Source organism: Plasmodium berghei, assembly GCF_900002375.2.
Source record: "Plasmodium berghei ANKA genome assembly, chromosome: 12".
NCBI classification, from domain to species: Eukaryota; Apicomplexa; class Aconoidasida; order Haemosporida; family Plasmodiidae; genus Plasmodium; species Plasmodium berghei.
Genome location: NC_036170.2, coordinates 1,185,079 through 1,209,643, shown reverse-complemented (window position 1 = coordinate 1,209,643; position 24,565 = coordinate 1,185,079). Strand labels below are relative to the sequence as shown.

Sequence of the window (24,565 nt, the reverse complement as noted above, 5' to 3'; positions counted from 1 at the left end):
TTAAGATGTTTGTATGTTCGTTGGCTTTGTTAATACTATTTATTTATCAATCCTTATCCACCTATTTTATTTACACCAAAAAATTCGTGCTAAATGCACATCTTTTCATTTGCTAAAATTTTTTTGTGAAAAAGATCAACTTATTTCAAACCCAATAAGGTGTATTCCTTATATCACGGATTACGATTAAGTAAAAAAATATTAAAAAAAAAGACAATAAAATGCAAAAGAAATAGTACAGCAAAATTATTTATTTTTTCAAATAAATTTTATGGCGCATATTGATACAAAATTTGCGATTAAAAAACGGAAAAAAACAATTGACAAAAATATACTACAATGATAGTTTTATACTAGAAAACATGGTCTCTAAACTATCCGCATCGTTTTCAAAAATTTTCAGCGTCGATTGATCTAATACAAAAATGTATATTGTGATGACAAAACAAATGAAAGCACATAGCAGCCTAAAAAGGGGAAAATGAAATACTTATGTCTAGCTATTCTTAACAATATGAACATGTGTGCGTTTTTTTTTTTTTTTTCGAACCAATATAGCCCCAATCCTAAGGCAATGTAAGACTTAAATGCCAAATAGGGAGCCATTATTGTAACGGCATAAAAAATGGAAGTATTTAAACCTATGATTGATCCAAGTTCTGACTCGTCAACTCGTTTTGTCATTTGGCTAGTTCCACATATATATAATAAAGCACCACCACATAAGGGAATGGTCATAAATAAAAGGACGAAAATTTCATTTGCACCACATAAAGATAATAATAAAAATCCTGACAATGTTAAAGGTATTGCAAATTTACAACAAATCATATCACCTAATAATGAACTTAAATATGGGGCTAATAAACCTTCTGCTATAATTGTAATAATACCTGCATAAGTCATTAAATATGATGTGTGTGCAGGTGTTAACTTGAACATATCTACAACAACTGGAGCAAAAGCAAACTTAGTCATTAATATAGGTAACAAGCCAAATAATATTAATAAACAAATTCCATATGTTTTTTTAAATAATTTGAATAATCTTGTACATTCATTTTGGGCAGTTTTAAATAATTCTTTTAATTTTATTTTTTCGATATTATTATTAATTAATAATTTAGGATCTTCTTCTAAACTTTTTGAAATATATAATGCTAATATTTGAGATAAAAAAGCAACAAATAAATTTCCTTTTGGTCCTAATATATTTACCAACATACCCGCTAAAATACTTCCCATTATTATACCAATCCCATAACTTAAATTTAAATACCCAATAGCTGCTGTCCTTTTATCATTTTCAGTTTTTAAACAAACTAAAAGTGACGAAACTTGAAATGTTTGCATAAAAAAAGATGGAAAAAAACTGATATAATATCCCAAAACAGATCTGCATACAGTTAGCTAACAATGAATAAAACAAATATCCACATGTGTGTGTATCTGTATTTATGTGTTAAAATATGTAGAAGCCAATATGAACAATATACTGGAGAGATATAATGTAACTATTTATATCACCCTTTCTTTATATTTTTTTATTTATTGAAATAAACATCATTTTATTTAACCATTAAATACATCATACTAGAAGATAACAAAGACAAATAAAAGGATTTCTTTACTCCCCATCTGTACAATGAAGAAAGATACACGCATACTTTAATAAAAGGTTATCCATAAATATATATATATACATGCTAATCAGTTTTCATCGTCACTATTTAATAATTTTTGTTTTTATGTTTGTTTCGCTACATATACTAACATATCTGCTATTCGTCCAAAAAATATAGACCCAACAAATTGCAATAGAGAAAATAAAGTTAACAAATATCCATTGTGTTCAATTCCGGCATTGGAATTTATTAGCTGAAAAGGAACCATAACAAAAATAAAAATTCATTTTACTGCTATAAGTAACGTCCATTGTATTTATTTATCCATTGTCTATGTATTTCCATTATTTACACATATATATATTAACGATTAAATGTGATTTATTTTGTTTTAAGGTATTAATTTGGTAATTTTTTGTGAAAAAAAACAGCTAATAAATATTTCGAACCATCATTTTGTGGTATTTACATGATGAAACTTACCAGGTAAGGAAGCATAGCTATCTGTATTGTGTAGCCAATTCCATAAAGTGAATTTATTAAATGAGCCTTTCCTAAAAAGAATGAGGTGGGAAAGACCGATTAAATAAACTTGTAACATATAAGTAAGTTATTGTGAATTAATTTTATTCCTATAATTTTCAAAACAAAATGAAAATATATAATACCGATTGATGAAACAAAAAATTTTTTTGTTGTAGGAAATCCATCAGATGAATCATCTGCAAACATTTGACTTTTTTTTAATAAAGTTGACGTTACTTCCATTTTATTTCAGTGCTACTTTTTATTTTATTTTTTTGATTTATATCCTCAGATATATAGTAACATGAAATAATTAAAAAATTGGTTCGAATTGTAAAAAAAAATTAGTTATTAATAATTTACAAAAAAAAAAAAACTTTTTATATAATTCTTAAATTGACCATTAACAAACAAGATTAGTTTAAATATATATGGACATATCAACATTCATAGATTTAAGTATTTGTATGTTTACCTGTTTTATTACATATTTCCCAATTTGGGCACATATAATATTATATCCCCAAAATTGGAAAATACAATTTTTTATATTATTAACCCATTCACCTAACTAGACAAAAAAAAAGTGTACATACTCTACACATTTTTACATATCCAAATATACTTTTGATTTTCATTCGCTTATTTCCATTTGCTCTTTTTATCATACTCAGCTCACTACTATTTTTATTTTTTTTTCAATTAGCAAAAGAACGAAAAACGTAGAAATACAATTTTAAGGTATCATTTTGGAATACCTTTGGACGTATTTTTTTTTTTTGTACAGTTTTTTTTATTAATATTATGACCTGTTAATAATTATTTCAAATTTATAAATATGGACGAAGAAATAAAAAAAATACACCTAGTTGTGTAATAGAATACATGCATAAACCTTTTCCTTTATTCCTTTTAAATTTAAGTTAATATATTTATTTCATTTGCATGTTTATATTCCCTAGTATTTAATTAATTTTAAAATAACATAATAAAAATATGGAATAATTTGTGCATTCACAAAAATTATGAAAAAAATTACAGTGTGGGAATATTGCGGTGTTAAAAATATGCATAAATAGGAAAATAATCCACTATGTTGTATAGTTTATAGAAATATGTAAAAATAATATTAATAAATGATAGGAGCTAAATAAATATATATATATATAGCATAAAAAATTAATATTTAGATATGTACATAGGTAGTTCAAGCCATAAAAACAAATTAAAAAAAAAAAAAACTGAAATTGCAATTTTGGCTAGTCATAACAATTTTTGTTCATTTGGATTGAAAATAAATGGTAAACAAAATGAAGAATTAATATTTTCAAATTATGAAAAAAAAATTTCTATATATTTTTATCATTATATAAATACTCTTTACACATATATTTATATGTGTATGCTTATGTAAGTATTCGCTCGATTTTTTAGGTATATATATTTTTTTTTTCCGAAATAACAGTTTCATGATTTTCAAACGTGTAAATATGCTGTATATTTTACGAATATATAAATACCTATACATATTTTATATCTCAATTTTGTAAATTTTATGTATTTTTTTTTGGTAAAATATTATTAATTATATTCTTTGTTTGAAAATTTTTAACATAGTATTATGATGTACTATTTATTATCCGGAAACACATTTGATATATAAAATGTTTTTGTGTGTTTTTAATACTATATTTTCACAAACCGATCCAAACTCAATCTGTATTAAAAGCACACAAATATACAGCTATTATTCTATTTATTGAAATAAATACACTTATTAAAAAAAACAAAATAATGTCAACAACGAATCCAACTATCGAAACAACTGAATGGGATGATTTGCAAAGGAAGTTTGGAAATATTCCACCTTTAGAAAAAGAAATAAAAGAAGAAGAAATATATTTAAAAAATATCGATAGAATTGAAAATGAAGATATTTTTGAAAATAAAAATTTGGAGGAATTAAAAATATTAGAAGAAGAAAATCAAGATGATGAGTATTTAAAAATAATTAATAAATATAAAATGGATAGAATAAATGAAATAAATAAAAATAGATTATTAAATATATATGGTGAAGTTTATGAAATATCAAAGGAAACATTCATTACAGAAATTAATGAAGCCAGCAAAAAAAATCCTCTTAATAATACAAATAAAAATGAAGAAATAAATGAAATTAATGAAAAAAAAAAAACTGGAACATTTGTTGTTCTACATCTATATTCTGACAATGTTATTTCATGTAAAATTTTAAATCAGATATTAAAAGAACTAGCAAATAAACATAAATATATAAAATTTACTAAAGGGGTATATAATAAAATTATAGAAAATTATCCTGAAAATAAATTACCAACTATCTTAATATATTATAATGGTAGTTGTATACATCAAATATGTAATTTAATAAATAATATAAAAGGTGGCTTAAATAACTTAAATTTAAAATCTTTTGAAAATTTTTTAAAAAAATATAATATTCTAAAACAACAAAAATGTACAAATAGTACTAGTTCTGACGAAAATACAGACAGTAATGATAGTGATAATTATACAAAAAAACAAAAAAAAAATATAAAAACACAAAAACAATATATGTCATTTAACTTATTTTCAAATAAAAATAAAAATGAAGAATATGATAGTTCATCAAATGAAAGTGAAATGAAATCCAAAGGATATTCTTCTTCCCTTATGGATAGAAAAATTAATTTAAGTCGACTCTAGAAAAATCACATTTTTTTTGAATAATCCAATTGTGTAAAATTGTAAAAAAAAATGAACGTATTTCATCTACATATGCTTTTATTTTTTCGCTTTTTTTATATGCATATGTTTTTATTTTTTCGCTTTTTTCCCAACTTTTGAATCGTTGATTTTTTTTGAAAATAGAATTATGGGATGTATATTTTGGACAAAAAAGTTGTGAAAAATTATTTCCTCTTGTTTAAAATTATGTTTCGGTTTATTCAGAAAAAATTGCTGAATTAACAAGATGTTCAATTTCTGGGGGAAATAATATTTTTTTCAAACATAAACCTTGGGGGGGCGCACATAATTTAACTTTAAGTGGTTTAGAATTATATAAAGCATCTTTAACATCTTGAAAATTTAAAATTCCAACCCCAACTTGTATTAAAACTCCAACAATTATTCTAATCATATGATATAAAAATCTATCTCCTTGGATTATAAATTGATATAAATTATCTTTTAATTTATATATATCTAAAAAGTGTATATTGCAAAATGTGTTAATAATTCTTTGCTTTTCTGTTCCTTTAAGGGCCCCTCTAAAACATTCAAAGTTATGATATCCTATAAATAGTTTTGAACATTCTTTAATTTTGTCTATATCACATAAAATAGAAGATTTAAATTCATTTTTTCTATTTATTATATTTAATGAATGTATTATTTTATTTGGTCCATTATTTTCTTTTTCTTTTTTTATAATATTCTCAATTCTTTCTTTGATAATTAAATCGTTTACACTTTTTTCTGAATCTTCAAAATTGTGTTTTTCTTCATCATTATCACTATTACTATTACTATCGTTATTACTATCGTTATTACTATAATTTTTGCTTACATTACCATTTGCACCAAAAAGGGAAACTATATTTGTCTCATAAACATTTTTATTTGTATTTTTATATTCCTTTGCATCTGTTTCACATTTTGCCGGTTTATTTTTCAAAAGAAATGAAAAGCGCGAATCATCATATAATTGCCATGAAAAATTTCTTTCTAAAGGTTGTGAAGGTTTTCTAAAGTCAATATTATATGTATATATTTTTCCTAAATTATGATGTCTAACATTAAAGTTGTTAAAAGGTGCGTTAAAAATTCCTAAAACTTTTATATCTTTATTTAGTAAACGATTTAAAGATAATTTGATTTTTTCCAAATTACCATTGAAAGGTGGAAATTTTTTATATGAAATATATTGACAAACATATTCTTTAGCATGGACGCCTTTATCTGTTCTACTAACTCCTATAAATTCAAAAGGTTTTAAATTATTTTCTTTATAATTAGTTATATTTGGATTGTCTCCATATCCATGTATTTTTAACAAACAGTTAAGTATACAGTTTTGTACAGTTTCATATTTTTTCTTCAAATTATTACAATTAATATCATTATCGTCTACTTTTTCTAAAACATTGCCATTATAAATATCTGATTTTTTTACATTTTTAAATCCATGAATAGCATTCAAATAAACTGAACTATAATTCTCAATTCCTGTCCATCCTTTATAGTTAGTTCCATCATAATCGATAACTAATATTATATTTGTCAATTTTTCAGAACCTGATAATTTATTTTCATTTAACTTATTTTGAGTATACAATTTTTTTTTTTTTTTTTTCTTATTATTATATAACATATTAGCATTAGTATAATTTACAAAATTATAGTCCCTTTTTATATTTCCTATTTCTAAATTATTTATATAATTTTTTTTTTTTATCTCAAATACCTTTATGTTGTATATATTACTAAATTGTGAAAATATACAAAAAATAACAAAAAAAAAAAAGGAAATGCTAAACATGTAGAAATATAAAAAACTATAACTAAATTAATGAAATATAATTGTGAAGGTTACTAAAGCATACACTTTTTAAATAACGCAACACATAACTATATATGCTAAATATTTTTATCAAATTTTCATTTTTTTTAATTATTATAGAAAGTATGTTTGTTATTAAGATATAATGTATGATATTTTTGAGAATATTGTGAACATACAATTTGTTAAAATAAAAAAAAGATTGAAAAAAAAGCAAACAAATTCAAACACATACCAATTAATTACTTTCCCTTATTCCTTAAAAATGAAAACATAATTATAATTATACTTATATCCATTCACAATAACATTCTATTTAGTAATATGACCTAAATATATACCATTGTAATATAATTTTAAAATGAAAACAAATTGATATCATATTTTCTCTATGCTTTTTTCTATACATTCTATTTTTCAAATGTAAAATTTCAATATATATGTATTATTATAACTTTTAAAAAAAAATTGTTTTATACATTTATTTAATTTTTTGTATATGGATATGGAACTTATATTAATTTTCCTTAAAAAGAAAATAAATATATTTTCACTTATTTTATCCCTATTAAGTGATTAAAGAGGTTTTCATTTTTTTTTACTTTTTTTTTTTTTTGGGGGGGGGGGGAATATACCGGATGCTAACCCATTATCCCTATATAGATATTTAACTATTTTAAACTGATGTATTATTTTAATTAAAATAAAAGAAAAAAAGTCGTAGAAAAAATTATTAAATATATTTCATATTTAGGCAAATTAAATAATTAAAAAGTATGTATGTATGTATGTATGTATATATATATTCAGTGCTTGGATGTTATTTATAAACTTGGGCCGTGACTATTTTTATATAATGCAACTTGCTATGCCGTTTAAATAAGTATGTAATATAATATATATATAATAAAAATGTAATTATTTATACACTATAAAATAAATCGTGCTTAATTCCATACGATTTAGCATTTGTTATAACATTATCAAGTATGCAATTATTAAGCAAGCATATATACATTTATTATTATATTTATAGCATTTTATTATTTATATGCAGTATATGCATTACTAGATTGCTAAGGGGAAACTTGGCAGCGTATTACTTATAGTGGCTATTGTTATGCCCAGGTTTTATACATTTTGAGAAAAATTATATAACTTTGATATATACAGAAAATATAATACGCATAATTAATTTATGAACATATATATAATATGCTTATCTAGTATTATCCATTTTGGTATAAAAATAAAGTGGAATTAAAGAAAATTTTTATTTGCAGTCGTAACATTAAAAAATAATAGAAAAATAAATTTATTTAAAAAATTAAACAAGTGTTTAAAAAAAATATTTGTAAATGGTCAAATATAATTTTTTTTAAATTTCGATTTTACATTAAATAAATATACAAGTATATAATATTATATTATTAATATTATTATTATTGTTATAATTTATTCGTACAATATAAGTAATAAAAACATGGCTTCGAAAAAAGTTAAAGTTCCACAGCCTGAAACAGCAATAGTATCAGGCCCACAGCCCAAAGAAGGGGAATTAGTTTTTGGAGTTGCTCATATTTTTGCTTCATTTAATGATACTTTTATACATGTTACTGACTTAAGTGGAAGGGAAACTCTCGTCAGGATTACAGGTATTTTTTTATGATAAAAAAAAAAAATAAAAAAAAATAATCTAAATGAATTTGAAAAAATTTTTTTAACACGTTAATTGGCCATTAAATTTTTTGAATAATATGATACCGATCTATACATTTTTCTTAAATTTTAAAAATTAATTTTATTTATTTTTTTTTTTTAAGGCGGTATGAAGGTTAAGGCAGACAGAGATGAGTCAAGTCCATACGCAGCTATGATGGCAGCTCAAGATGTTGCTGCTAGATTAAAAGAATTAGGAGTTACAGCTATTCATATTAAATTAAGAGCTTCTGGAGGAACAAAATCAAAAACCCCCGGCCCAGGAGCACAATCCGCTTTAAGGTAAATTATATTCTCATAGCATTATATAAGTGCTCCATAACATTAAGTAAGTATTCACATGTATGTATATGCACTATTTCATTTTATTTTCGACTTATAGAGCTTTGGCCCGTTCAGGCTTAAAAATTGGCAGAATTGAAGATGTCACACCAATTCCAACTGACTCAACTAGAAAAAAGTCAGGAAGAAGAGGAAGACGTTTGTAAATTATTATTATTTTATTTTACTAAATCTGCGTTTAAAGGAATTATATGAAAAAAAAAAAAAAAATTCATAAAGAAAGAAGAACCACATTGTGATATAAAATTTTGTTAATCAATATAAATCCAACGTGTATTAAAACATATTCAATACGCGTATGTATATGTACACATATATAAAGGAAAGGAATGAACAGAAGAATAAAATGGTGAAATAGCAAATATTTTTAACACGTATATAAAAAAATAAAATTTAAACTATTAATAAGTAGTAAAATTTGAACTCTTATTAATAGATTTACTCTTTTTATTTTTACATTATTTTTTTTTTCTTATTCTACATGATACTAACAGAAATTACCATTTTGGTATTTTTAGGAATTAATCAACTTAATATTTTAAAAAAATTAATTTTTTATAAGAAAAAAAAATGCTAATAATGCATACATATTTTTATTTATTATATGTCTATTTTTACAATAATTTCCCAAGTTTAGGTTTTTTTTTTTTTTATCATATCATTATTTGTCTATATATTGCATATTCTTGTTAATAAATTTGTATAGGATTATTATTTCAGGTTAATGCAAAATGGTATTAAAAAAATGATATGATATATATATTTTGTTTGTATCAAATTTACATATATTAATCGTAAAAAAACGAAAAACAAAAAATCAGAAACGCATTCCATTCTTATATTTCTGAGAGTTTATTTATAAATAAGGGTGATTATATGTAACATTGAATTATTTAAGCGAAATGGTTTATTATACAAATAAAAAAAAGTTGAAAAAACAAACATAATAATAGTTTATTTTGTATCCTACTAATATATACAAATAAACGAATTTAAATTTGTATGGAGTATTTTTTAAAGTATTCCTGTAAATATGTCTTTTTTTGTTCCATATTTAATTTTAGCCACTCCCCACCATTAATTGGAATAATCTAAAAAGCGAAAAAAGTTTAAATAATAGTTAATTCAAACTAATGAAATTGAAAAATCGGATTTTAATTTGGGTTACCATCACAAATGGCTTATAAAAATAGAGCTAGCCAAAATGTGTGACTTTTTTTTTTATTTTTTTTTTTTGCATACCTTCCAACCATGGCTAGCCAAAATTCTCATTTGCAAAGAAGTAAATCCAGTATTCATATAATCCCAATGAGAATTAGCCAAAGTTCTCATTAGGTGTTCTTTTCCATAGACACAAATACCAATTTTTTGATTTTGATTTAAAAGTATGTCAACAATATATGGGGAATTATTATATGGCTCATAATGTAATTGATATGATGTAGGTATTTTTTTTAAAATGTGTGCAATTTCATCAATGATTTTATTTTTAATTTTCATAGCATCTTTTTCTTTTTTATATATATTAAAATCATTTCTTAATGTTTTACACTTTTCATGCATACAATATTTATATAAAAGATCTAGCGATTTTAAATTAATTAAGCAATTTGGTATTTCTTTAAAACAGGCATCTGCTATTTGATGTAACCGTTTAAATGCTTGTGAGTCATTTGGATCTCGATTTAAAAATGTAACATTTAAAATTTTATCAAAATCTTTTTCGGTTTTATGATAATTACCAACAATAAAAGCCCATGTTATATTGACAAAACAATTTTTATATATAACATTATCTAAGCCAAAAGATTTGTTATCTATTATATTAATAATAGATTTATATGCGTTGTCAAATAAAGGTTTATAAATAATATTAACATATGCACATGACCATAAAAATGTAGATATATCCACAAGTTTTTTTTTGATAGTATCCCATTCGCTAAACAATTTTTCTACTAAAATTTTATAAATTTCTTCATCATATATATTCATTTTAACAATAGATGATAATAATTTTAATAATTGAAAAATGTTTAATCTGCTTAACACATAGTTATCTTTAATACAATTAAATAAAAAATTAAAATAATTCCCATGAAACCATGATATTTTTGATAAATATAAAATTGGATATATCCATAAAGATATATTTTTTGCATGTAATAGTTCATTACTCCTTTCGCATAATATGTCTAATAAGTTATTATATATTACAATTCTTTTATTATATGAAGTAAAACATACCAATATATATACAATATCTTCTACATATAATAATTTTAAATATTCTGGGTAATCATTTATCAATTCGTAAACTGTATTTACTGCATTTTTTACTTCAGCATCATTATTTTTTCGATATTCAAGATATTTCAAACATTTTATTGTTTCAATAATAGTGTTACAAACATCTTTTTCGTTATTTATTTTTATTTCTATTTCATTATTGTTTTCTAATTTTAATTTGTTTATTTTTTTAGAATCTTGACAAATTAGTTGTTCTTTACACGTTTCACTATTAGGTTCTGAATGCATGCCTTTTTCTGAATTATTGTTGGCAATTTGTTGGCATTGCTCATTCATATTACTTTTATCATTTGTTACCAATTTAGCCCCATTTTCATTATTCCCATTATTTGATTCATAATTAATATTCTTTCGTATCTGATTTATGTACACATTTATTTTGTTTGCTATAGATGCAGTTAAATTGACATATTTTTTATCATTTTTAAAATTATTAGCTATTTTGAGAAGAATATGATCGAAATAAATGTCAAAATGTGTTATATTTTCTAAAATCAAACTTAATGAAATATCGTAAAATTGTGAATAATCTTTTGGAAAACGATGAAAAGAATGATATAAGGATTGTATATTTTTAATATCAAAATTTTTTATTTTTTTTATACATATATCACAAGCTTTATCTAAATAATGTTTTGTTCTTAGACTATGTTTAGAACATTCTTTAGAAAATAAAACAATTTGATCATTATTCATTTTATTAAGTTTTGAAAGTAAATAATCATAATATTCAGAAAAATACAAAGAACAATCATTTAAAATTTCTAAAATATGAATACACAAATTTATTTCTTCATTTTCACTTAATTTTGAATATTCAAAATCGGTATTAATTCTAACACTGTTGTTTTGAAAATTTATATTATTTTCTTTATTTAAAAATTTTATATACTCATAGGAAAAATCACGAATTATTTGTTTCTGTCTTAATTCATAAATTAAGTTTATAAAAATAACAAAATTATTATAAGATATTTTTTCGAAATTTTTATAGAGAATACAAACAAATATATTTATATACTTGTTTCCCATTGAACTTAATATATATTTATTATTTTTTGTTTTTAGGTTATTTAATATTGTTTCTATTATTATTATTTCATCTTTTTTTTCATCATTCATTTCATATTTATCAAGTACATTTTTTATATTTTTGATAGTCTCATTTATTTCACAATTTTTTATTTCGATTTCATTTATGTCCTTATTTTGAGCTTCCTCTAAATTTCTTTCTTGAATAAAATTATTATTATAAAATTTTTCATTTTGAAGATTTTTCAAAAAATTATTATATTCTATTTCTTCTTGTTTTTTCCATTTTTTATCGCTATCAATATTTATATCAAATGTTATAGCTGATGATAGTTGATCTTCAAATTCGACATCATCCAAGTTATTATATGGAATGTTGAATTCGTTTGAATTATTTATGAACGGTTCATATTTTTTATTACAAAAAAAAACTTTTTGTACATGTACATTGTTTATGCGTGGTATTATTGAACTTAATATTCTCAACGAAAGTTTTCTCATTTTATTTTAAAATGGTAAAATGTGTCAATTCTAAACATGAACTGTTTTTATGGTAAAAGTCTGAGAAGAGCATGACACGAAATAAAAAAAAAAAAAACAAGGGAAACGATTAAAAAAAAATCTTAAATAAATATATCACAAATATGCGGAAATATAATATATTTTCTATTCGAATTAAATGGTATTTTTTCAACACCCTTTTCAGTATGCATCCAAAAAAAAATAGCCAATGTAGGCTCAAATTATTCGTTGTTTAACATTAATTTAATTTTTTTTTAATGAAGTTTCAAACCTTTTATGTTTTAAAAGTTGTTGAAAATAAATATACAAAAATAAGGAATATATGAATAAATCATCTAAAAAATTTGTTGAATATATACACTAAGTAAATAGGTAGGATATGCTTAATATCACACTTATATACATATATATAGCATACCTTTTAAAACTGCAAACTCATATTATAATAATTTAATAAATTAATGCGAATAGCATTAACGAATTACTATAAATATTGTGTAAAAAGAATAAAAAAAAAATTATATGCAAGCAGGTTCGGGATTAACCAAAGTTCCATATAATTTATCACTGGCAATGATATCTTGGTTTTCTAAAAAAAAATGGAAATTATAAAATAAATTGGAAAATATCCAAAGTTTATATAAAAAAAATTCAATGCAAACGTATTTTTGTTTAATTACCTATTATGTGCAACTCCGTAGAGCCAATACTATTTTCTATAACATTCTGAAAAAAAAAAAAAATATATATTGTAAATCCAGATATATTCGTATTATATTTGAGGTTTAGCATCCAGTGTGTATACTTACATGCATTATATTTAAAACTTGGGAAACAATTTTTAGAATGCTTCCACCTTGTTTTATTATAAAGGATAATAATAGAGAAGAAAATAAATCACCAGTTCCACAAACAAAAAAATCAAATTTTTTAATTTTATATTTAAAGCAAATCATTTTATTTTGTCTATTAAAAAAACTGACATAAACAAATAAATGTTCGTTATCGAAATTATATTTAACAGATGTTAAAATGACAATTTTAGCTCCTTTATTTAACAAAATTGATAAAGAATCTATTACATCTTTTTCATTCAACAATTTTTTATCACATAATAATTCAAGTTCATATTGGTTTGGTGTTAATATATCAGCATTACTAGCATATCTTTTATATACATCTACAATTTCCTTATCTACATATATTTTTCCATCATCTCCCATTACAGGATCACAAATCCATAAAAAATTAATGTTTATTATATTTTCTATTAAATATTCTTCTTCATTATTAATTTCTGATGTAGCATTACTTGAGGTATTATCATTTATAGTTACATTATTATCGATACATTTGTTTATTCTTTTATTTTTTAATTCTAAAATAGTATTTATAACACATTCGACACATTCCTTTGTTTTAATAAACCCAGTTAAGAAGTGTAAATTATTTTTATCGCCATATAAATTTGACACATCTAATATATATTCATCCAAAATACTTTTCATATCGCATATATTTAATTCCATACCACAATGTTTATACTTTGAATAATATTGAACTGTGTTCAGAATTTTTGGGACATGTCCTCGCCTTCTTAAAACAAATGAAGCAATATTGTTTCCACAAAACCCATCAAACACTTGGGATTGGATAGTTACGATATTATCTTTATTAACATTCACCATTTTTATATTATAAAGGATAAAATATGCAAAAAACAAATTAATATAAAGCAATTGTTGTATATAATATTATAGCATAATAAAGGAATTAAACAATTTTATTTTATGTGTTTCCTAACATTATATATCTATTATTATTTAAAAAAAAATTAATTAATTATATTGCTAGTGATGAATTAAGCAAGCCTATAAAATAATATTTTTCATGTTTTGTGATTTATTTTATTTATAAAAAAATATTTTTTTTTAATATAATTTCTAAATATATATATCCGTCATCCAATGTATTAGGATCTATGTATTTTTTTATGCTCTTGTTATTACGATGGCAAACGAGTAAATAAAAAAAATAAAATAGCAATAATATAAAGTAAGGATATAGTAAAAATATAGTAAGGATAAGCACTCTAAATAAAAAATGAAATTCATTTATCAATATGAAAACGAAGGAAATTAATTTTGTGTATTTCACTATTTATAAAAGCAAGAGGGAGAATATTAGTTACTCGTTTTATATATCATACGAAATTAATAAAAACATTATAATTTGGAAATAATTCAGACAATTTTGAAAAACTTAATGATTTCGTTTCGATTTATTTTCGTGTGAAAAATGCAAATATTATTTTGTATAAAATTGTTTGGAGATAAATAGGAATATATAAAATGATATATTATTTTCGTTACTCTATTTTCTTTTTAACATTTCCATGTTTTGGTTAAACATGTATAATTAAAAGCTAGCTATTTTACATTTCTATAAAAAAATGTCATAAAAAACATGAGCATGCAAGGTAAATAAAAATACAAAGATTGGTGTATATAAAAGACTGCTCATTCTTATATATAACAGCTGTTAATTTGGTTGTAATCTTATACAACATTAAATATATAGGCATATATGTATTACATATTATTTTTGAATAAAATGATGTACCTTTCAATCATACTTTTTAAAATTTTTTTAGAGCAAATATATGCACAAAATATAAGTTATGTACATTGTTATATGTATTTTGTTCAATTAAAATGGCAACCTATTTAAAAAACATATATCATTCTACGCATATCCTAAATTTTGCTTCCAAGTATTCATATTTGTATTTTAAGCTCTGTTTCCTATTTTATTTTTTAAACGGTTTATTTCTTAAATTTATATTTTTTTTTATTACACACACATTTCCATACAATCATGTGTGGTTCTAAAAATGTATGAACATATTTATATAAAAAAAAAATATAATAAAAAATACCAAAGTATATTGCTTAATTCCTAATCATACTATTATTCCTTACATTTTAAAATGAAATTTTATAGTTATTAATAAAGTAAAAACATTTATTAAATATTTAAATGCACACCTATTTAATATCAAGATATATGTAATATTATGCATTCTAATAAAGCTTCTTTATAGTCTTTTTAATTATTATATTGCAGTAGTAACAACAATTTGTATTATTTTTATTTTTTATGATTATTATTCTTACTTTTGTTGTTATTATTATTCAATGATTATATATTATAGATATAATAAAAAAAAATGATAAAAGCTAGTTTCACAGTAATTAACAATAACAACTTTGAATATTTTTATTTTATTATAAGCTAAGGAAAAATGTGTGTCATAAAAAAGGACTATATACATGATTGTAAAATAATCCCACAAATGCATAAATGTGCGATTATTTATATAACTCCAAACTAATACATGCTAATTTTCTAAAAACGTACATTTACTAAAATATGGATCACAAAAAATCCAAAGAAAATAATATGGGGGAACTGCCTTATAAATATGAAATGGTTTCTTCAATTTTACTAAAAAATAATATCATAAATAATTTTAATTGTTGTAGAAATGAATATAAGCCAAACTTAAATATCCAATTTTCTGATAATATAACAATAAAAAAAAATGTAAAAAGTAGGAAAAGAAAACGAGGAAAAACAAAAAGAAGAACAAGAATAATAAAATATGGGGATAGTGATATTTTATATTTTTCAGTTATAAGAATTAAAAAAGGATACCACATTCGAAATATATTTAGCACACTAGAAAAATCAGTAAAGACAAAAGTCCACAAAATGGAAAAAATACAAACTACAATTCAATTATCGACGAAAAATGAGCAACTGAATATTAATAAAGGAGATAAAAACAGAGAAAATAATTTAGGCAAATTTTTGAGACTAAATAATAATTCTAGATTATTATATAATCTAATAAATGATGTATATAGATATATAAATTTTGAATTAGTAATTGATCGTAAAAGATGCTACCAATGTTTTTTATTGAGGCATGATAAAATAAATAAATATTCTATAAAACTTGTTTCTTTATATAAATATTTACAAATAGTGAAAAAAAAAAAAAGCCAGATAGGCATATACGCAAATGATTGTAAAACAAAAAAAAAAAAAAACAATTTCATTTTTAATTATGGTTTTTATAGCAAACAGGGAAGGTATCATGAAAATGAGGATACAAGTTCTCATGTCATGTTTAGTTCGTATAAAATATATAATAAGGTCAGTAATTTTATTAATTCGATAAAAGCAAAAAATAAAAAGCGGAATATTAAATATAACATATTAGAAGATATTTTTAAATTATTAAAATTGAAACCTAATAATAAGCATAATAGTGAATCCAAATTTTCTGGTACGGACAGTGATGAATATTATGAAGAAAGCAACTGGGAAAATAAAGATAGTAAAACTAATAAAAATAGTAGAAATAGTAAAAATATATTTCATAGTAAAACCAGTGAAAACATTTACTTAAAATTTGCATTGCCATCATATTACTTAATCCAAAAGACCTATAACAATACAGAAAAAGAGAACTACGATATGATTTGTAATTACTTTTTTTGTGATCAAAATAATAAGAAGAAATATATAATAAAAAGACAAAATAAAAAAAATAAAGTTTGTGATTTTGCTCCTTATAAATTAAATGTTATAAATTATGGTGTTGAAAAATCACAAATGTTACCAAATGACAAAGAAGAAAACTACTATACATTTAATGAAAACTTAAAGAAATACCCAAATGTTAAATTTGTTTGCAAAGCATGCAAAAAATGGGAATGTATAAAAAGTAACGACAAATATAATTTGTGTTACTTTAATTACCTATTTAATCATTCGAATAATGCAAAAAAAAATATAAAAAACAAAAAAACTAATAATAATAATATTTATAATACACACAATTCAGATGATTTTACCGTTTCAGATGAATTTGAATATTTACATTATTACAGTAAAAACAAAAATAATGAGGGTTTCCTTTCAGATGCTATTTGCGAAAACAACGTGTCTATACCATGTAGTAATAATAAACGTATTACAGGTTATGATAAAATTGAATTATTTTCTGACTCGGTTAGGAATAATATTAATTGTTCATGTAAAATTGAAAATATAGAAGAAAATGAAAAAGGAGAAGATCAAATAATAAATAAACATCATGATAATGTAAAATACGAACTAATGACTGAAGGATTTATATTAAATGATTATATGGTCGAGTGCAAAACTTGCCGGCATTTTAGAATGTATGACAACTTACCAAATAATTATTTCACAGACATATTTTTTAATGAACATGGTAACTTAAAATATCAGAATTTTATGAACAAATCAGGTAAAAGTATATTTTGCAATATTCCAATAATTTGTGATCATAATGATAATGAAATAGGGTATATAAAAAATAGTAAAATTAACAAATATAAAAGCAATTGTTGTTTAAAAAATATAAGAAATAACAATTTCTTCAAATCGATTGTCCCTTATTCATATTCTGACGTGGAATTTTATGAAAAGGAAAAAAAAATATATTTTTTATATAATAAAAATAAAGCTTATACAACAAATAAACATACCAATACACTATCATTTATGGAACAAGAAGATTGCCATAATGATCAATCAAAAAAAGAAATGGATACAACTTTTAGTTCACTAACGAATTTAAAAAAACAAAAGAAAGAATACTTTGATGATAAAAAAAGAAAAATGTTTGTAAACTATTATAAAAGTACTATAAAAAGAAATTCAGGAGATAAAGAGAGTAAAGAAAAAAATGATAAGGATAATAATAGAAATATTTTAAAAAAAACACCTACTCAGTTTGATATGCATTTGTTTACAATATGTGATGGCCACACTGATTCAAATGCTTCCATTTTCTTAATTCAAAACGTTCATAAATTATTTTATTATCTTTTAATTTACACATTTTTTAATATTCACATGTCTTTAAAACTTTTACACCCCATACTTGATATCTTATATTATAAATATAGCTTGGATAACAAATTAAGGAATTATTCTGGGTCATGTATCATTAATGTATTACTTAGGAAAAATCATATATATGTAAATAATACTGGGGACAGCAAATGTGCTATTATGACATTTGATATGGAAAAATTTGCATACGGGGATTCAATGAGTAATAAATTGAAAAAAGAGAAGAATAAAAAAAATGAAATAAAAAAAAATAAAAGTGATATTGAGAAAAATAATATTTTTCCCAAACCCTCAAATACCGGAGTTCCTAACTATAAGAATTATATTATTAATGAGGAATCAATATCATATAATGAATTAAATTCTGAACATAATTGCAATAACTATATGGAATATCTTAGAATGTATAAATTAAATTTTTATGATAATTTAAAAAAGGATTATTTTATCTCAAAAATGGAAAAAAATAAAGAAAACTTAAAAAAAAAAGTTAAAAACATGAGGTGTGATAAAAAGGAATTACATAAAGAAAAATTTACAACAACCGATTATCAAATTAGAATCAAAGGCACAGAAGAAGTATCAAATATTAAGGATTTCAATGACAGTAAAAAGAAGAAAGGAAAAAAAACAAGAGAAATGAAGGAACAGATTTCGATAAGCAATGATTTAAATGATTGGATCATAAAAATAAATAAATATATTTTAAAAGAAGATGGAAAACAAATAAATATAGGCAATGTTCCATTTAATTTAATTAAATTTAACAGATTATATGAATGTTTACACCCATGCAGAGTAATAGGTGATTATGATTTAAAAGGGAAATGTAATGATTCAAATTTTATTTTGTCTAACAATTCTAATATATATAAATATGACATGAATAATATAAATTTGATTAATAATATTCATTATATTTATAAAATACAAAAATGTATAAATTGCAAAATGATATATTTATTGAATAGTTATGGAAAAATAAATTCAATCAAAAATATTGCTTTACTTAATACGAAAAGCGAATTATATCAAAATAGTAACATACTTGTAAATTACATTGAAAAAGAACAAACAAACGATTGTTGTAATAATGTGATAGATAAATATGAAAGTTATAATTCCTTTGAAGAAAAACTTGAAAGTATTATGACCATTTATAAAGACAATGAAAATATTAATGACTCTAAAAAAATGAAAAAAAAAAATACTAACTTATGTTTGAATGAATCATTATCTCCATATTTGCATATTAAAAATAATTCATTAAATAAAAATTATGTATATCGATCAGGAAAAAAAGAAAACAAACATTTTTTTCATTTGCTAATTATCGCATCGGATGGTGTTTTTGAATTTCTTAATCCGATTTATGTTTTAAATATAATAAAAAATAATAAACCTATTTATAAAAAAATCCAAAAAATTTACCATATTTACAACACGCATATCATTAATCGGGATTCAAAAAACATCGATATAAATTATATGTTGCATACATGTATGTTCACTAAAAAAGAATGTACACAGCTCGCTAAAAATATTGTTAAGAGCACTATTAATAGTGGAAATTTTGATGACAGTACATGTTTTTGTATTTTTTTATTTCCTACAATGTTTTTTCAAAATTAAGCATTTTAGGGGATGTTCGTTGATGTACACAATTCATGACGTAGCATTATCTGGAATGAAATACTTCGTCACATAAATAAATTTATTGTGTGTTATTATTTTTGTTTTATAAAAAACACCTTGCATAGTCATATTTTTTCATTATTTCATTTTACCAATTTTTTATGCGTTCATATGTTTATTTATTGTTAATATTTTTTTTAAATAAACTTGCATATATTATTACATGTTAATATTTATTACTCGTATATATATGAGCAAATTAATGATTTAAAAAATTATTTTGGCTATTTATTTAGTTTGCAAATTTTTAGCTGTTCAATATTTTTTTAGGCGTGGGACGCATTAAAAAGCTAATGCCTATTTTTGGTGTTCAGTATGAAAATTACCTAACTATTACCTGATGTTTCATTTACCTTTTTTATATTTTTTGTTCTTATATATATATAATATAATCATTCGTATTGTTATTACTATTTAAATTTGGTTAACAATTTTAAGCGATTATGTATATCTTTTAGATTTTCATAAGGTTAAATATTTTTATTAAGGCATTTACATTATTTTTTTTAATTTTATGTACTATTTTGTCGAATTTATTTCGGCTTTATATTTTTTTTTTCATTTTTGTTGATATCATACTTCTGTAAAGTGACACATTTTTAAGCTCAAACTCAATATCATAAAAATCAAGGATAATTAAAAGTATTACAAAGGAATGAATAAAAGGAATTTTTTTTTGTTAAATGGGCATATCTACACAATACGCATGTATAAGCTTAATGTATGGATATAGAATAGTTATTTTTTTGTAAATGAATAATGAAAATGGAAAACAATTTTTCGAGTACATCCTCAAGCCACCAACATGAATATGGTGATGAGACAGTTGTAAATACAACTAAAAATGTTGATATACATTATACATCCAATATTAATAAAATAAATGAATATATTGAAAAGCTAGATATGTTAGATAATAATTTTGATTTAAAAATAACTTTAAATCAACAAAGGGAAAAAGAAAATTTTATCAACAATATTGACAACATAAATATCTATATAAAAAAACACATGTCATTTAAAAAAAAATTAAGCGAAATAAATAAATCTTTTAAAAAAAACTGTAACTATGATGCCTTTTCTAAAATTGAAAATGTGTATAAAACTATATCAAATATCAATTCATCCTATGAATTTATTATATTAAAAATAAAAATTGAAGATTATATAAATAAAATCGAAGAAAATTTAAAAATAAATAATTACATTGATACTATTCCATTTTTAAAGTTATTTTTAGAAATACGGAAAAACATATTTAAATATAATTCATTATATTTTCTAAACCATAATGAAAAAAAATATGAGCAAAAATTTTCCAACTTTTTAAATGACGAGGATAAAACTATTCAAAATGATATAACGGATTATGTTAATTATAAAAGACCTTTTATTTTTCAAAATAATTTAGATAAAAAAAAAGCGAATGAACATGTTCAGGCATATACACAAATTTACGAAATGAATAAAGACAAAATAGATTTGCTTAATAGGTAATTATCACGAAAATTTTATTTTACAAATATCATAATATATGAAATATTTAACTTTTGAATATTTTGCATACTTGATGTTTTATCTAAATTATATGATCACTTTTCTTATTTTCACCTTTTATAGATATTATAATCGAGTAAAAGAAATGATAGAAAATGAAATAATTGAATTAATTAAAAAAAAAAATATTGAAAATGTAAAGGATAAAATAAACATTTATCTTAGTTTATTCACAACACAAAATAAAAAAAACTTTGAAAATAAGACAGATAGTATAGATTCACCATTGAACAATACTGACAAGAAAAATAATTCTAAAGAAATGTTGTTTAAAGAAAATGTAAATAATAAAAAAAGTGATAATTCGAATTATAGTAGTAATGAAAGTGATAAAAATAATGAAAAACATGAAGAAAAATATGATGATAAAAATAGAAATATTGAAAATAATTTATTAAAAGACAAAAAAGATGAGGAAAGTGACAATAATACATTATATAAATGTAATAAAATAGAAAATAAAAATGATTTAGATAATTATTTAATATATTATGATGAATATTTATTTGTTTGTATAGTTATATATACACTTGTAGAAATAGAAATAGATAAAATAATAGATTTGTTAAAAAAAAAAATAGTTAGTAAAGAAGATAATATTTATATTGAATGCATAAAAAAATGTTATAGTTGTTTATATAAATATAATTTATATTTTGAAAAGTTAGTTAAAGATAATTTAGTATATATAATATATAATAGAAAAATCGAATTAATATATAATAAAATAATTAGTGTAATATTTCGAACATTTTGCTCCCATGTAAAGTTATGTATAAACAGTTTTGATGAATTAAAAGATTATGATAAAAATATAGAAATTTTATCATTGTTATGTTATAATTTTGTTAATATAAAAATATATTTACATGATTTATATAATAATAAATTTCAAAAATTAAACAATATATTTGATATAAAAAATTATATAAATACAAATATATATTCAAATACAAATGGTATATATAAAAATATACCATATATAAATATTATACAAGATTCTATATGTTCTTATATAGATCATGAAATTTTATTTTCTAGACATTGTATAAATAAAGCATTTATATTGACAGACGATATTATGTTATCTCTGATTGATGATGAAAATAATAAAATCATCGAGCCATTTAATAAAAATATTTCGACATATAATGATGAAGTATATAGTATTAATAGTGCAGGTAATAATAATGAATATACTTCCACTTTTTTAGAAGATTCTTTTTTTATTTTTCAAAAATCTGTTTGTAGAAGTATAAATATGAATGATATTAATATTATATGTGTTTTGATAAATAATATTATGATAATAATATCTACTACTTTAAAAGAATATTTAAAAGATAATATAAAAACAAGTAAAAGTATATATTCTTCATTTATTCATGATATAAATAATTTAAAAAAATTTTCTTTTAAAAAATTGTTAAAAAGCATAGATAATAATAATTATACAGAAAATAGTAAGAATAATAAGACTGTGCAAATAGCTCAAAATTTTGTAACATCATTAAGTTATATTAGTTCTGAAAATAATAATGATGATGATAAAAAAAGTAATTTTCATAATTATAATGCTATTGATATTTCAAATAATTCCTATACTACACATTATGGCCAGACAATTGCTTCAGACAATTTATTTACTGGACAATCTACAAATCATACAAAAATAATTGATAATATAAAAATTGATGATATTTATAATTATTTATCTCAAAATAATTATAATAATTTATACAACCCTTTAAATAATAATCAAGATAATAATATAGAAAATCAAATTATTAATTCAAAATTTAGTTATCCTCATTGTATTAATAATATTGAAGCATGTTATCAGTATATACAAAAATATAAAATTTTTATTCATGATTATTTTTCTGAACGATTTTTACAAAATGATGTATCTCAAAAAAAAAAAACTCAAAATTATTTACTAATGTTTAATAATGCATTGACTAATTATGATAATATTTTAAATGATTATGAAAAATTAAATATAGAAAATTGTAAAAATTTATTAAATATTTTAAAAATACATTTTGTCTCTCAATTAGTAGTAATAGAAAATATCAACTTTGACATTTCTAGCGAACAATATTCTTATTACCAATTAAATGACCCATATATACATAATTTAATAGTTAAGATTAAGTTAATTTTACATCACATATCTCTTTATTTTAATCAAAACATTTTCCATATAATTGTAAACATGTTGGCTGAAAAGGTAATAAATTTTGATCTCTATACTACTATATTGTAAACTTTTGTTTATACTTGTTTTACCTTGCTTGTAAATAATTTATGCATAAAAACATGTACATGTGCATGTTTTACATTCCTTTTTCATCTAGATTTGCAAATATATCGAACGGATTATAATGACAAAGAAATTCAGCCTTTATGGATGTGTGCAAATAGATAACGACATAAGAAATCTCATGCTATTTTTTACTTCAGTAACAAGTATTAATATAAAGAAAGAATTCTTAAAATTATTGGAAATTTGTGAATTATTGAATATAAATGATTTACAAGATTTTAAAGACTTTTATGATGAAAATAAAAACAACCTAAGCACAAATGAAATTGAAAATATAATATCACTAAGAAATGACATTCCTGATGATTTTTTAAAATCAATTAAGTTATATATGAATTTGAAGATTTAGTAAAGTTTGTTATTAAG

At 21.6% G+C, this 24,565-nt stretch overlaps 8 protein-coding genes across 8 annotated transcripts; 4 read left to right on the top strand and 4 right to left on the bottom strand.

Annotated features, from left to right (window-relative positions):
• Positions 1-334: 334 nt before the first annotated feature.
• PBANKA_1231300 (major facilitator superfamily domain-containing protein, putative) lies at positions 335-2,393 on the bottom strand (the record flags this gene model as incomplete). Its single annotated transcript, XM_034566388.1, has 6 exons — positions 335-467; positions 551-1,410; positions 1,578-1,638; positions 1,775-1,878; positions 2,109-2,179; positions 2,294-2,393. The coding sequence occupies 6 exons, from the start codon at positions 2,391-2,393 to the stop codon at positions 335-337; spliced, it is 1,329 nt and encodes a 442-aa protein (XP_034422990.1).
• A 1,551-nt stretch (positions 2,394-3,944) lies between these two features.
• PBANKA_1231200 (phosducin-like protein 1, putative) lies at positions 3,945-4,880 on the top strand (the record flags this gene model as incomplete). The annotated part of the gene is made up of 1 exon (XM_034566387.1): positions 3,945-4,880. The coding sequence occupies one exon, from the start codon at positions 3,945-3,947 to the stop codon at positions 4,878-4,880; it is 936 nt and encodes a 311-aa protein (XP_034422989.1).
• Positions 4,881-5,118: 238 nt separating this feature from the next.
• On the bottom strand, positions 5,119-6,717 carry PBANKA_1231100 (tRNA pseudouridine synthase, putative; the record flags this gene model as incomplete). Its single annotated transcript, XM_034566386.1, has 1 exon — positions 5,119-6,717. One exon carries the CDS (start codon positions 6,715-6,717, stop codon positions 5,119-5,121), a length of 1,599 nt encoding a protein of 532 aa, XP_034422988.1.
• A 1,504-nt stretch (positions 6,718-8,221) lies between these two features.
• Positions 8,222-8,945, top strand: PBANKA_1231000 (40S ribosomal protein S11, putative; the record flags this gene model as incomplete). The annotated part of the gene is made up of 3 exons (XM_034566384.1): positions 8,222-8,393; positions 8,562-8,739; positions 8,840-8,945. 3 exons carry the CDS (start codon positions 8,222-8,224, stop codon positions 8,943-8,945), a joined length of 456 nt encoding a protein of 151 aa, XP_034422987.1.
• Positions 8,946-9,791: 846 nt separating this feature from the next.
• Positions 9,792-12,642, bottom strand: PBANKA_1230900 (RAP protein, putative; the record flags this gene model as incomplete). The annotated part of the gene is made up of 2 exons (XM_034566383.1): positions 9,792-9,890; positions 10,042-12,642. The coding sequence occupies 2 exons, from the start codon at positions 12,640-12,642 to the stop codon at positions 9,792-9,794; spliced, it is 2,700 nt and encodes an 899-aa protein (XP_034422986.1).
• A 539-nt stretch (positions 12,643-13,181) lies between these two features.
• On the bottom strand, positions 13,182-14,351 carry PBANKA_1230800 (pyridoxal kinase, putative; the record flags this gene model as incomplete). Its single annotated transcript, XM_034566382.1, has 3 exons — positions 13,182-13,252; positions 13,344-13,389; positions 13,473-14,351. The coding sequence occupies 3 exons, from the start codon at positions 14,349-14,351 to the stop codon at positions 13,182-13,184; spliced, it is 996 nt and encodes a 331-aa protein (XP_034422985.1).
• A 1,744-nt stretch (positions 14,352-16,095) lies between these two features.
• PBANKA_1230700 (protein phosphatase, putative) lies at positions 16,096-20,250 on the top strand (the record flags this gene model as incomplete). The annotated part of the gene is made up of 1 exon (XM_034566381.1): positions 16,096-20,250. One exon carries the CDS (start codon positions 16,096-16,098, stop codon positions 20,248-20,250), a length of 4,155 nt encoding a protein of 1,384 aa, XP_034422984.1.
• Positions 20,251-21,072: 822 nt separating this feature from the next.
• Positions 21,073-24,548, top strand: PBANKA_1230600 (conserved oligomeric Golgi complex subunit 4, putative; the record flags this gene model as incomplete). The annotated part of the gene is made up of 3 exons (XM_034566380.1): positions 21,073-21,806; positions 21,934-24,103; positions 24,231-24,548. 3 exons carry the CDS (start codon positions 21,073-21,075, stop codon positions 24,546-24,548), a joined length of 3,222 nt encoding a protein of 1,073 aa, XP_034422983.1.
• Positions 24,549-24,565: the final 17 nt, after the last annotated feature.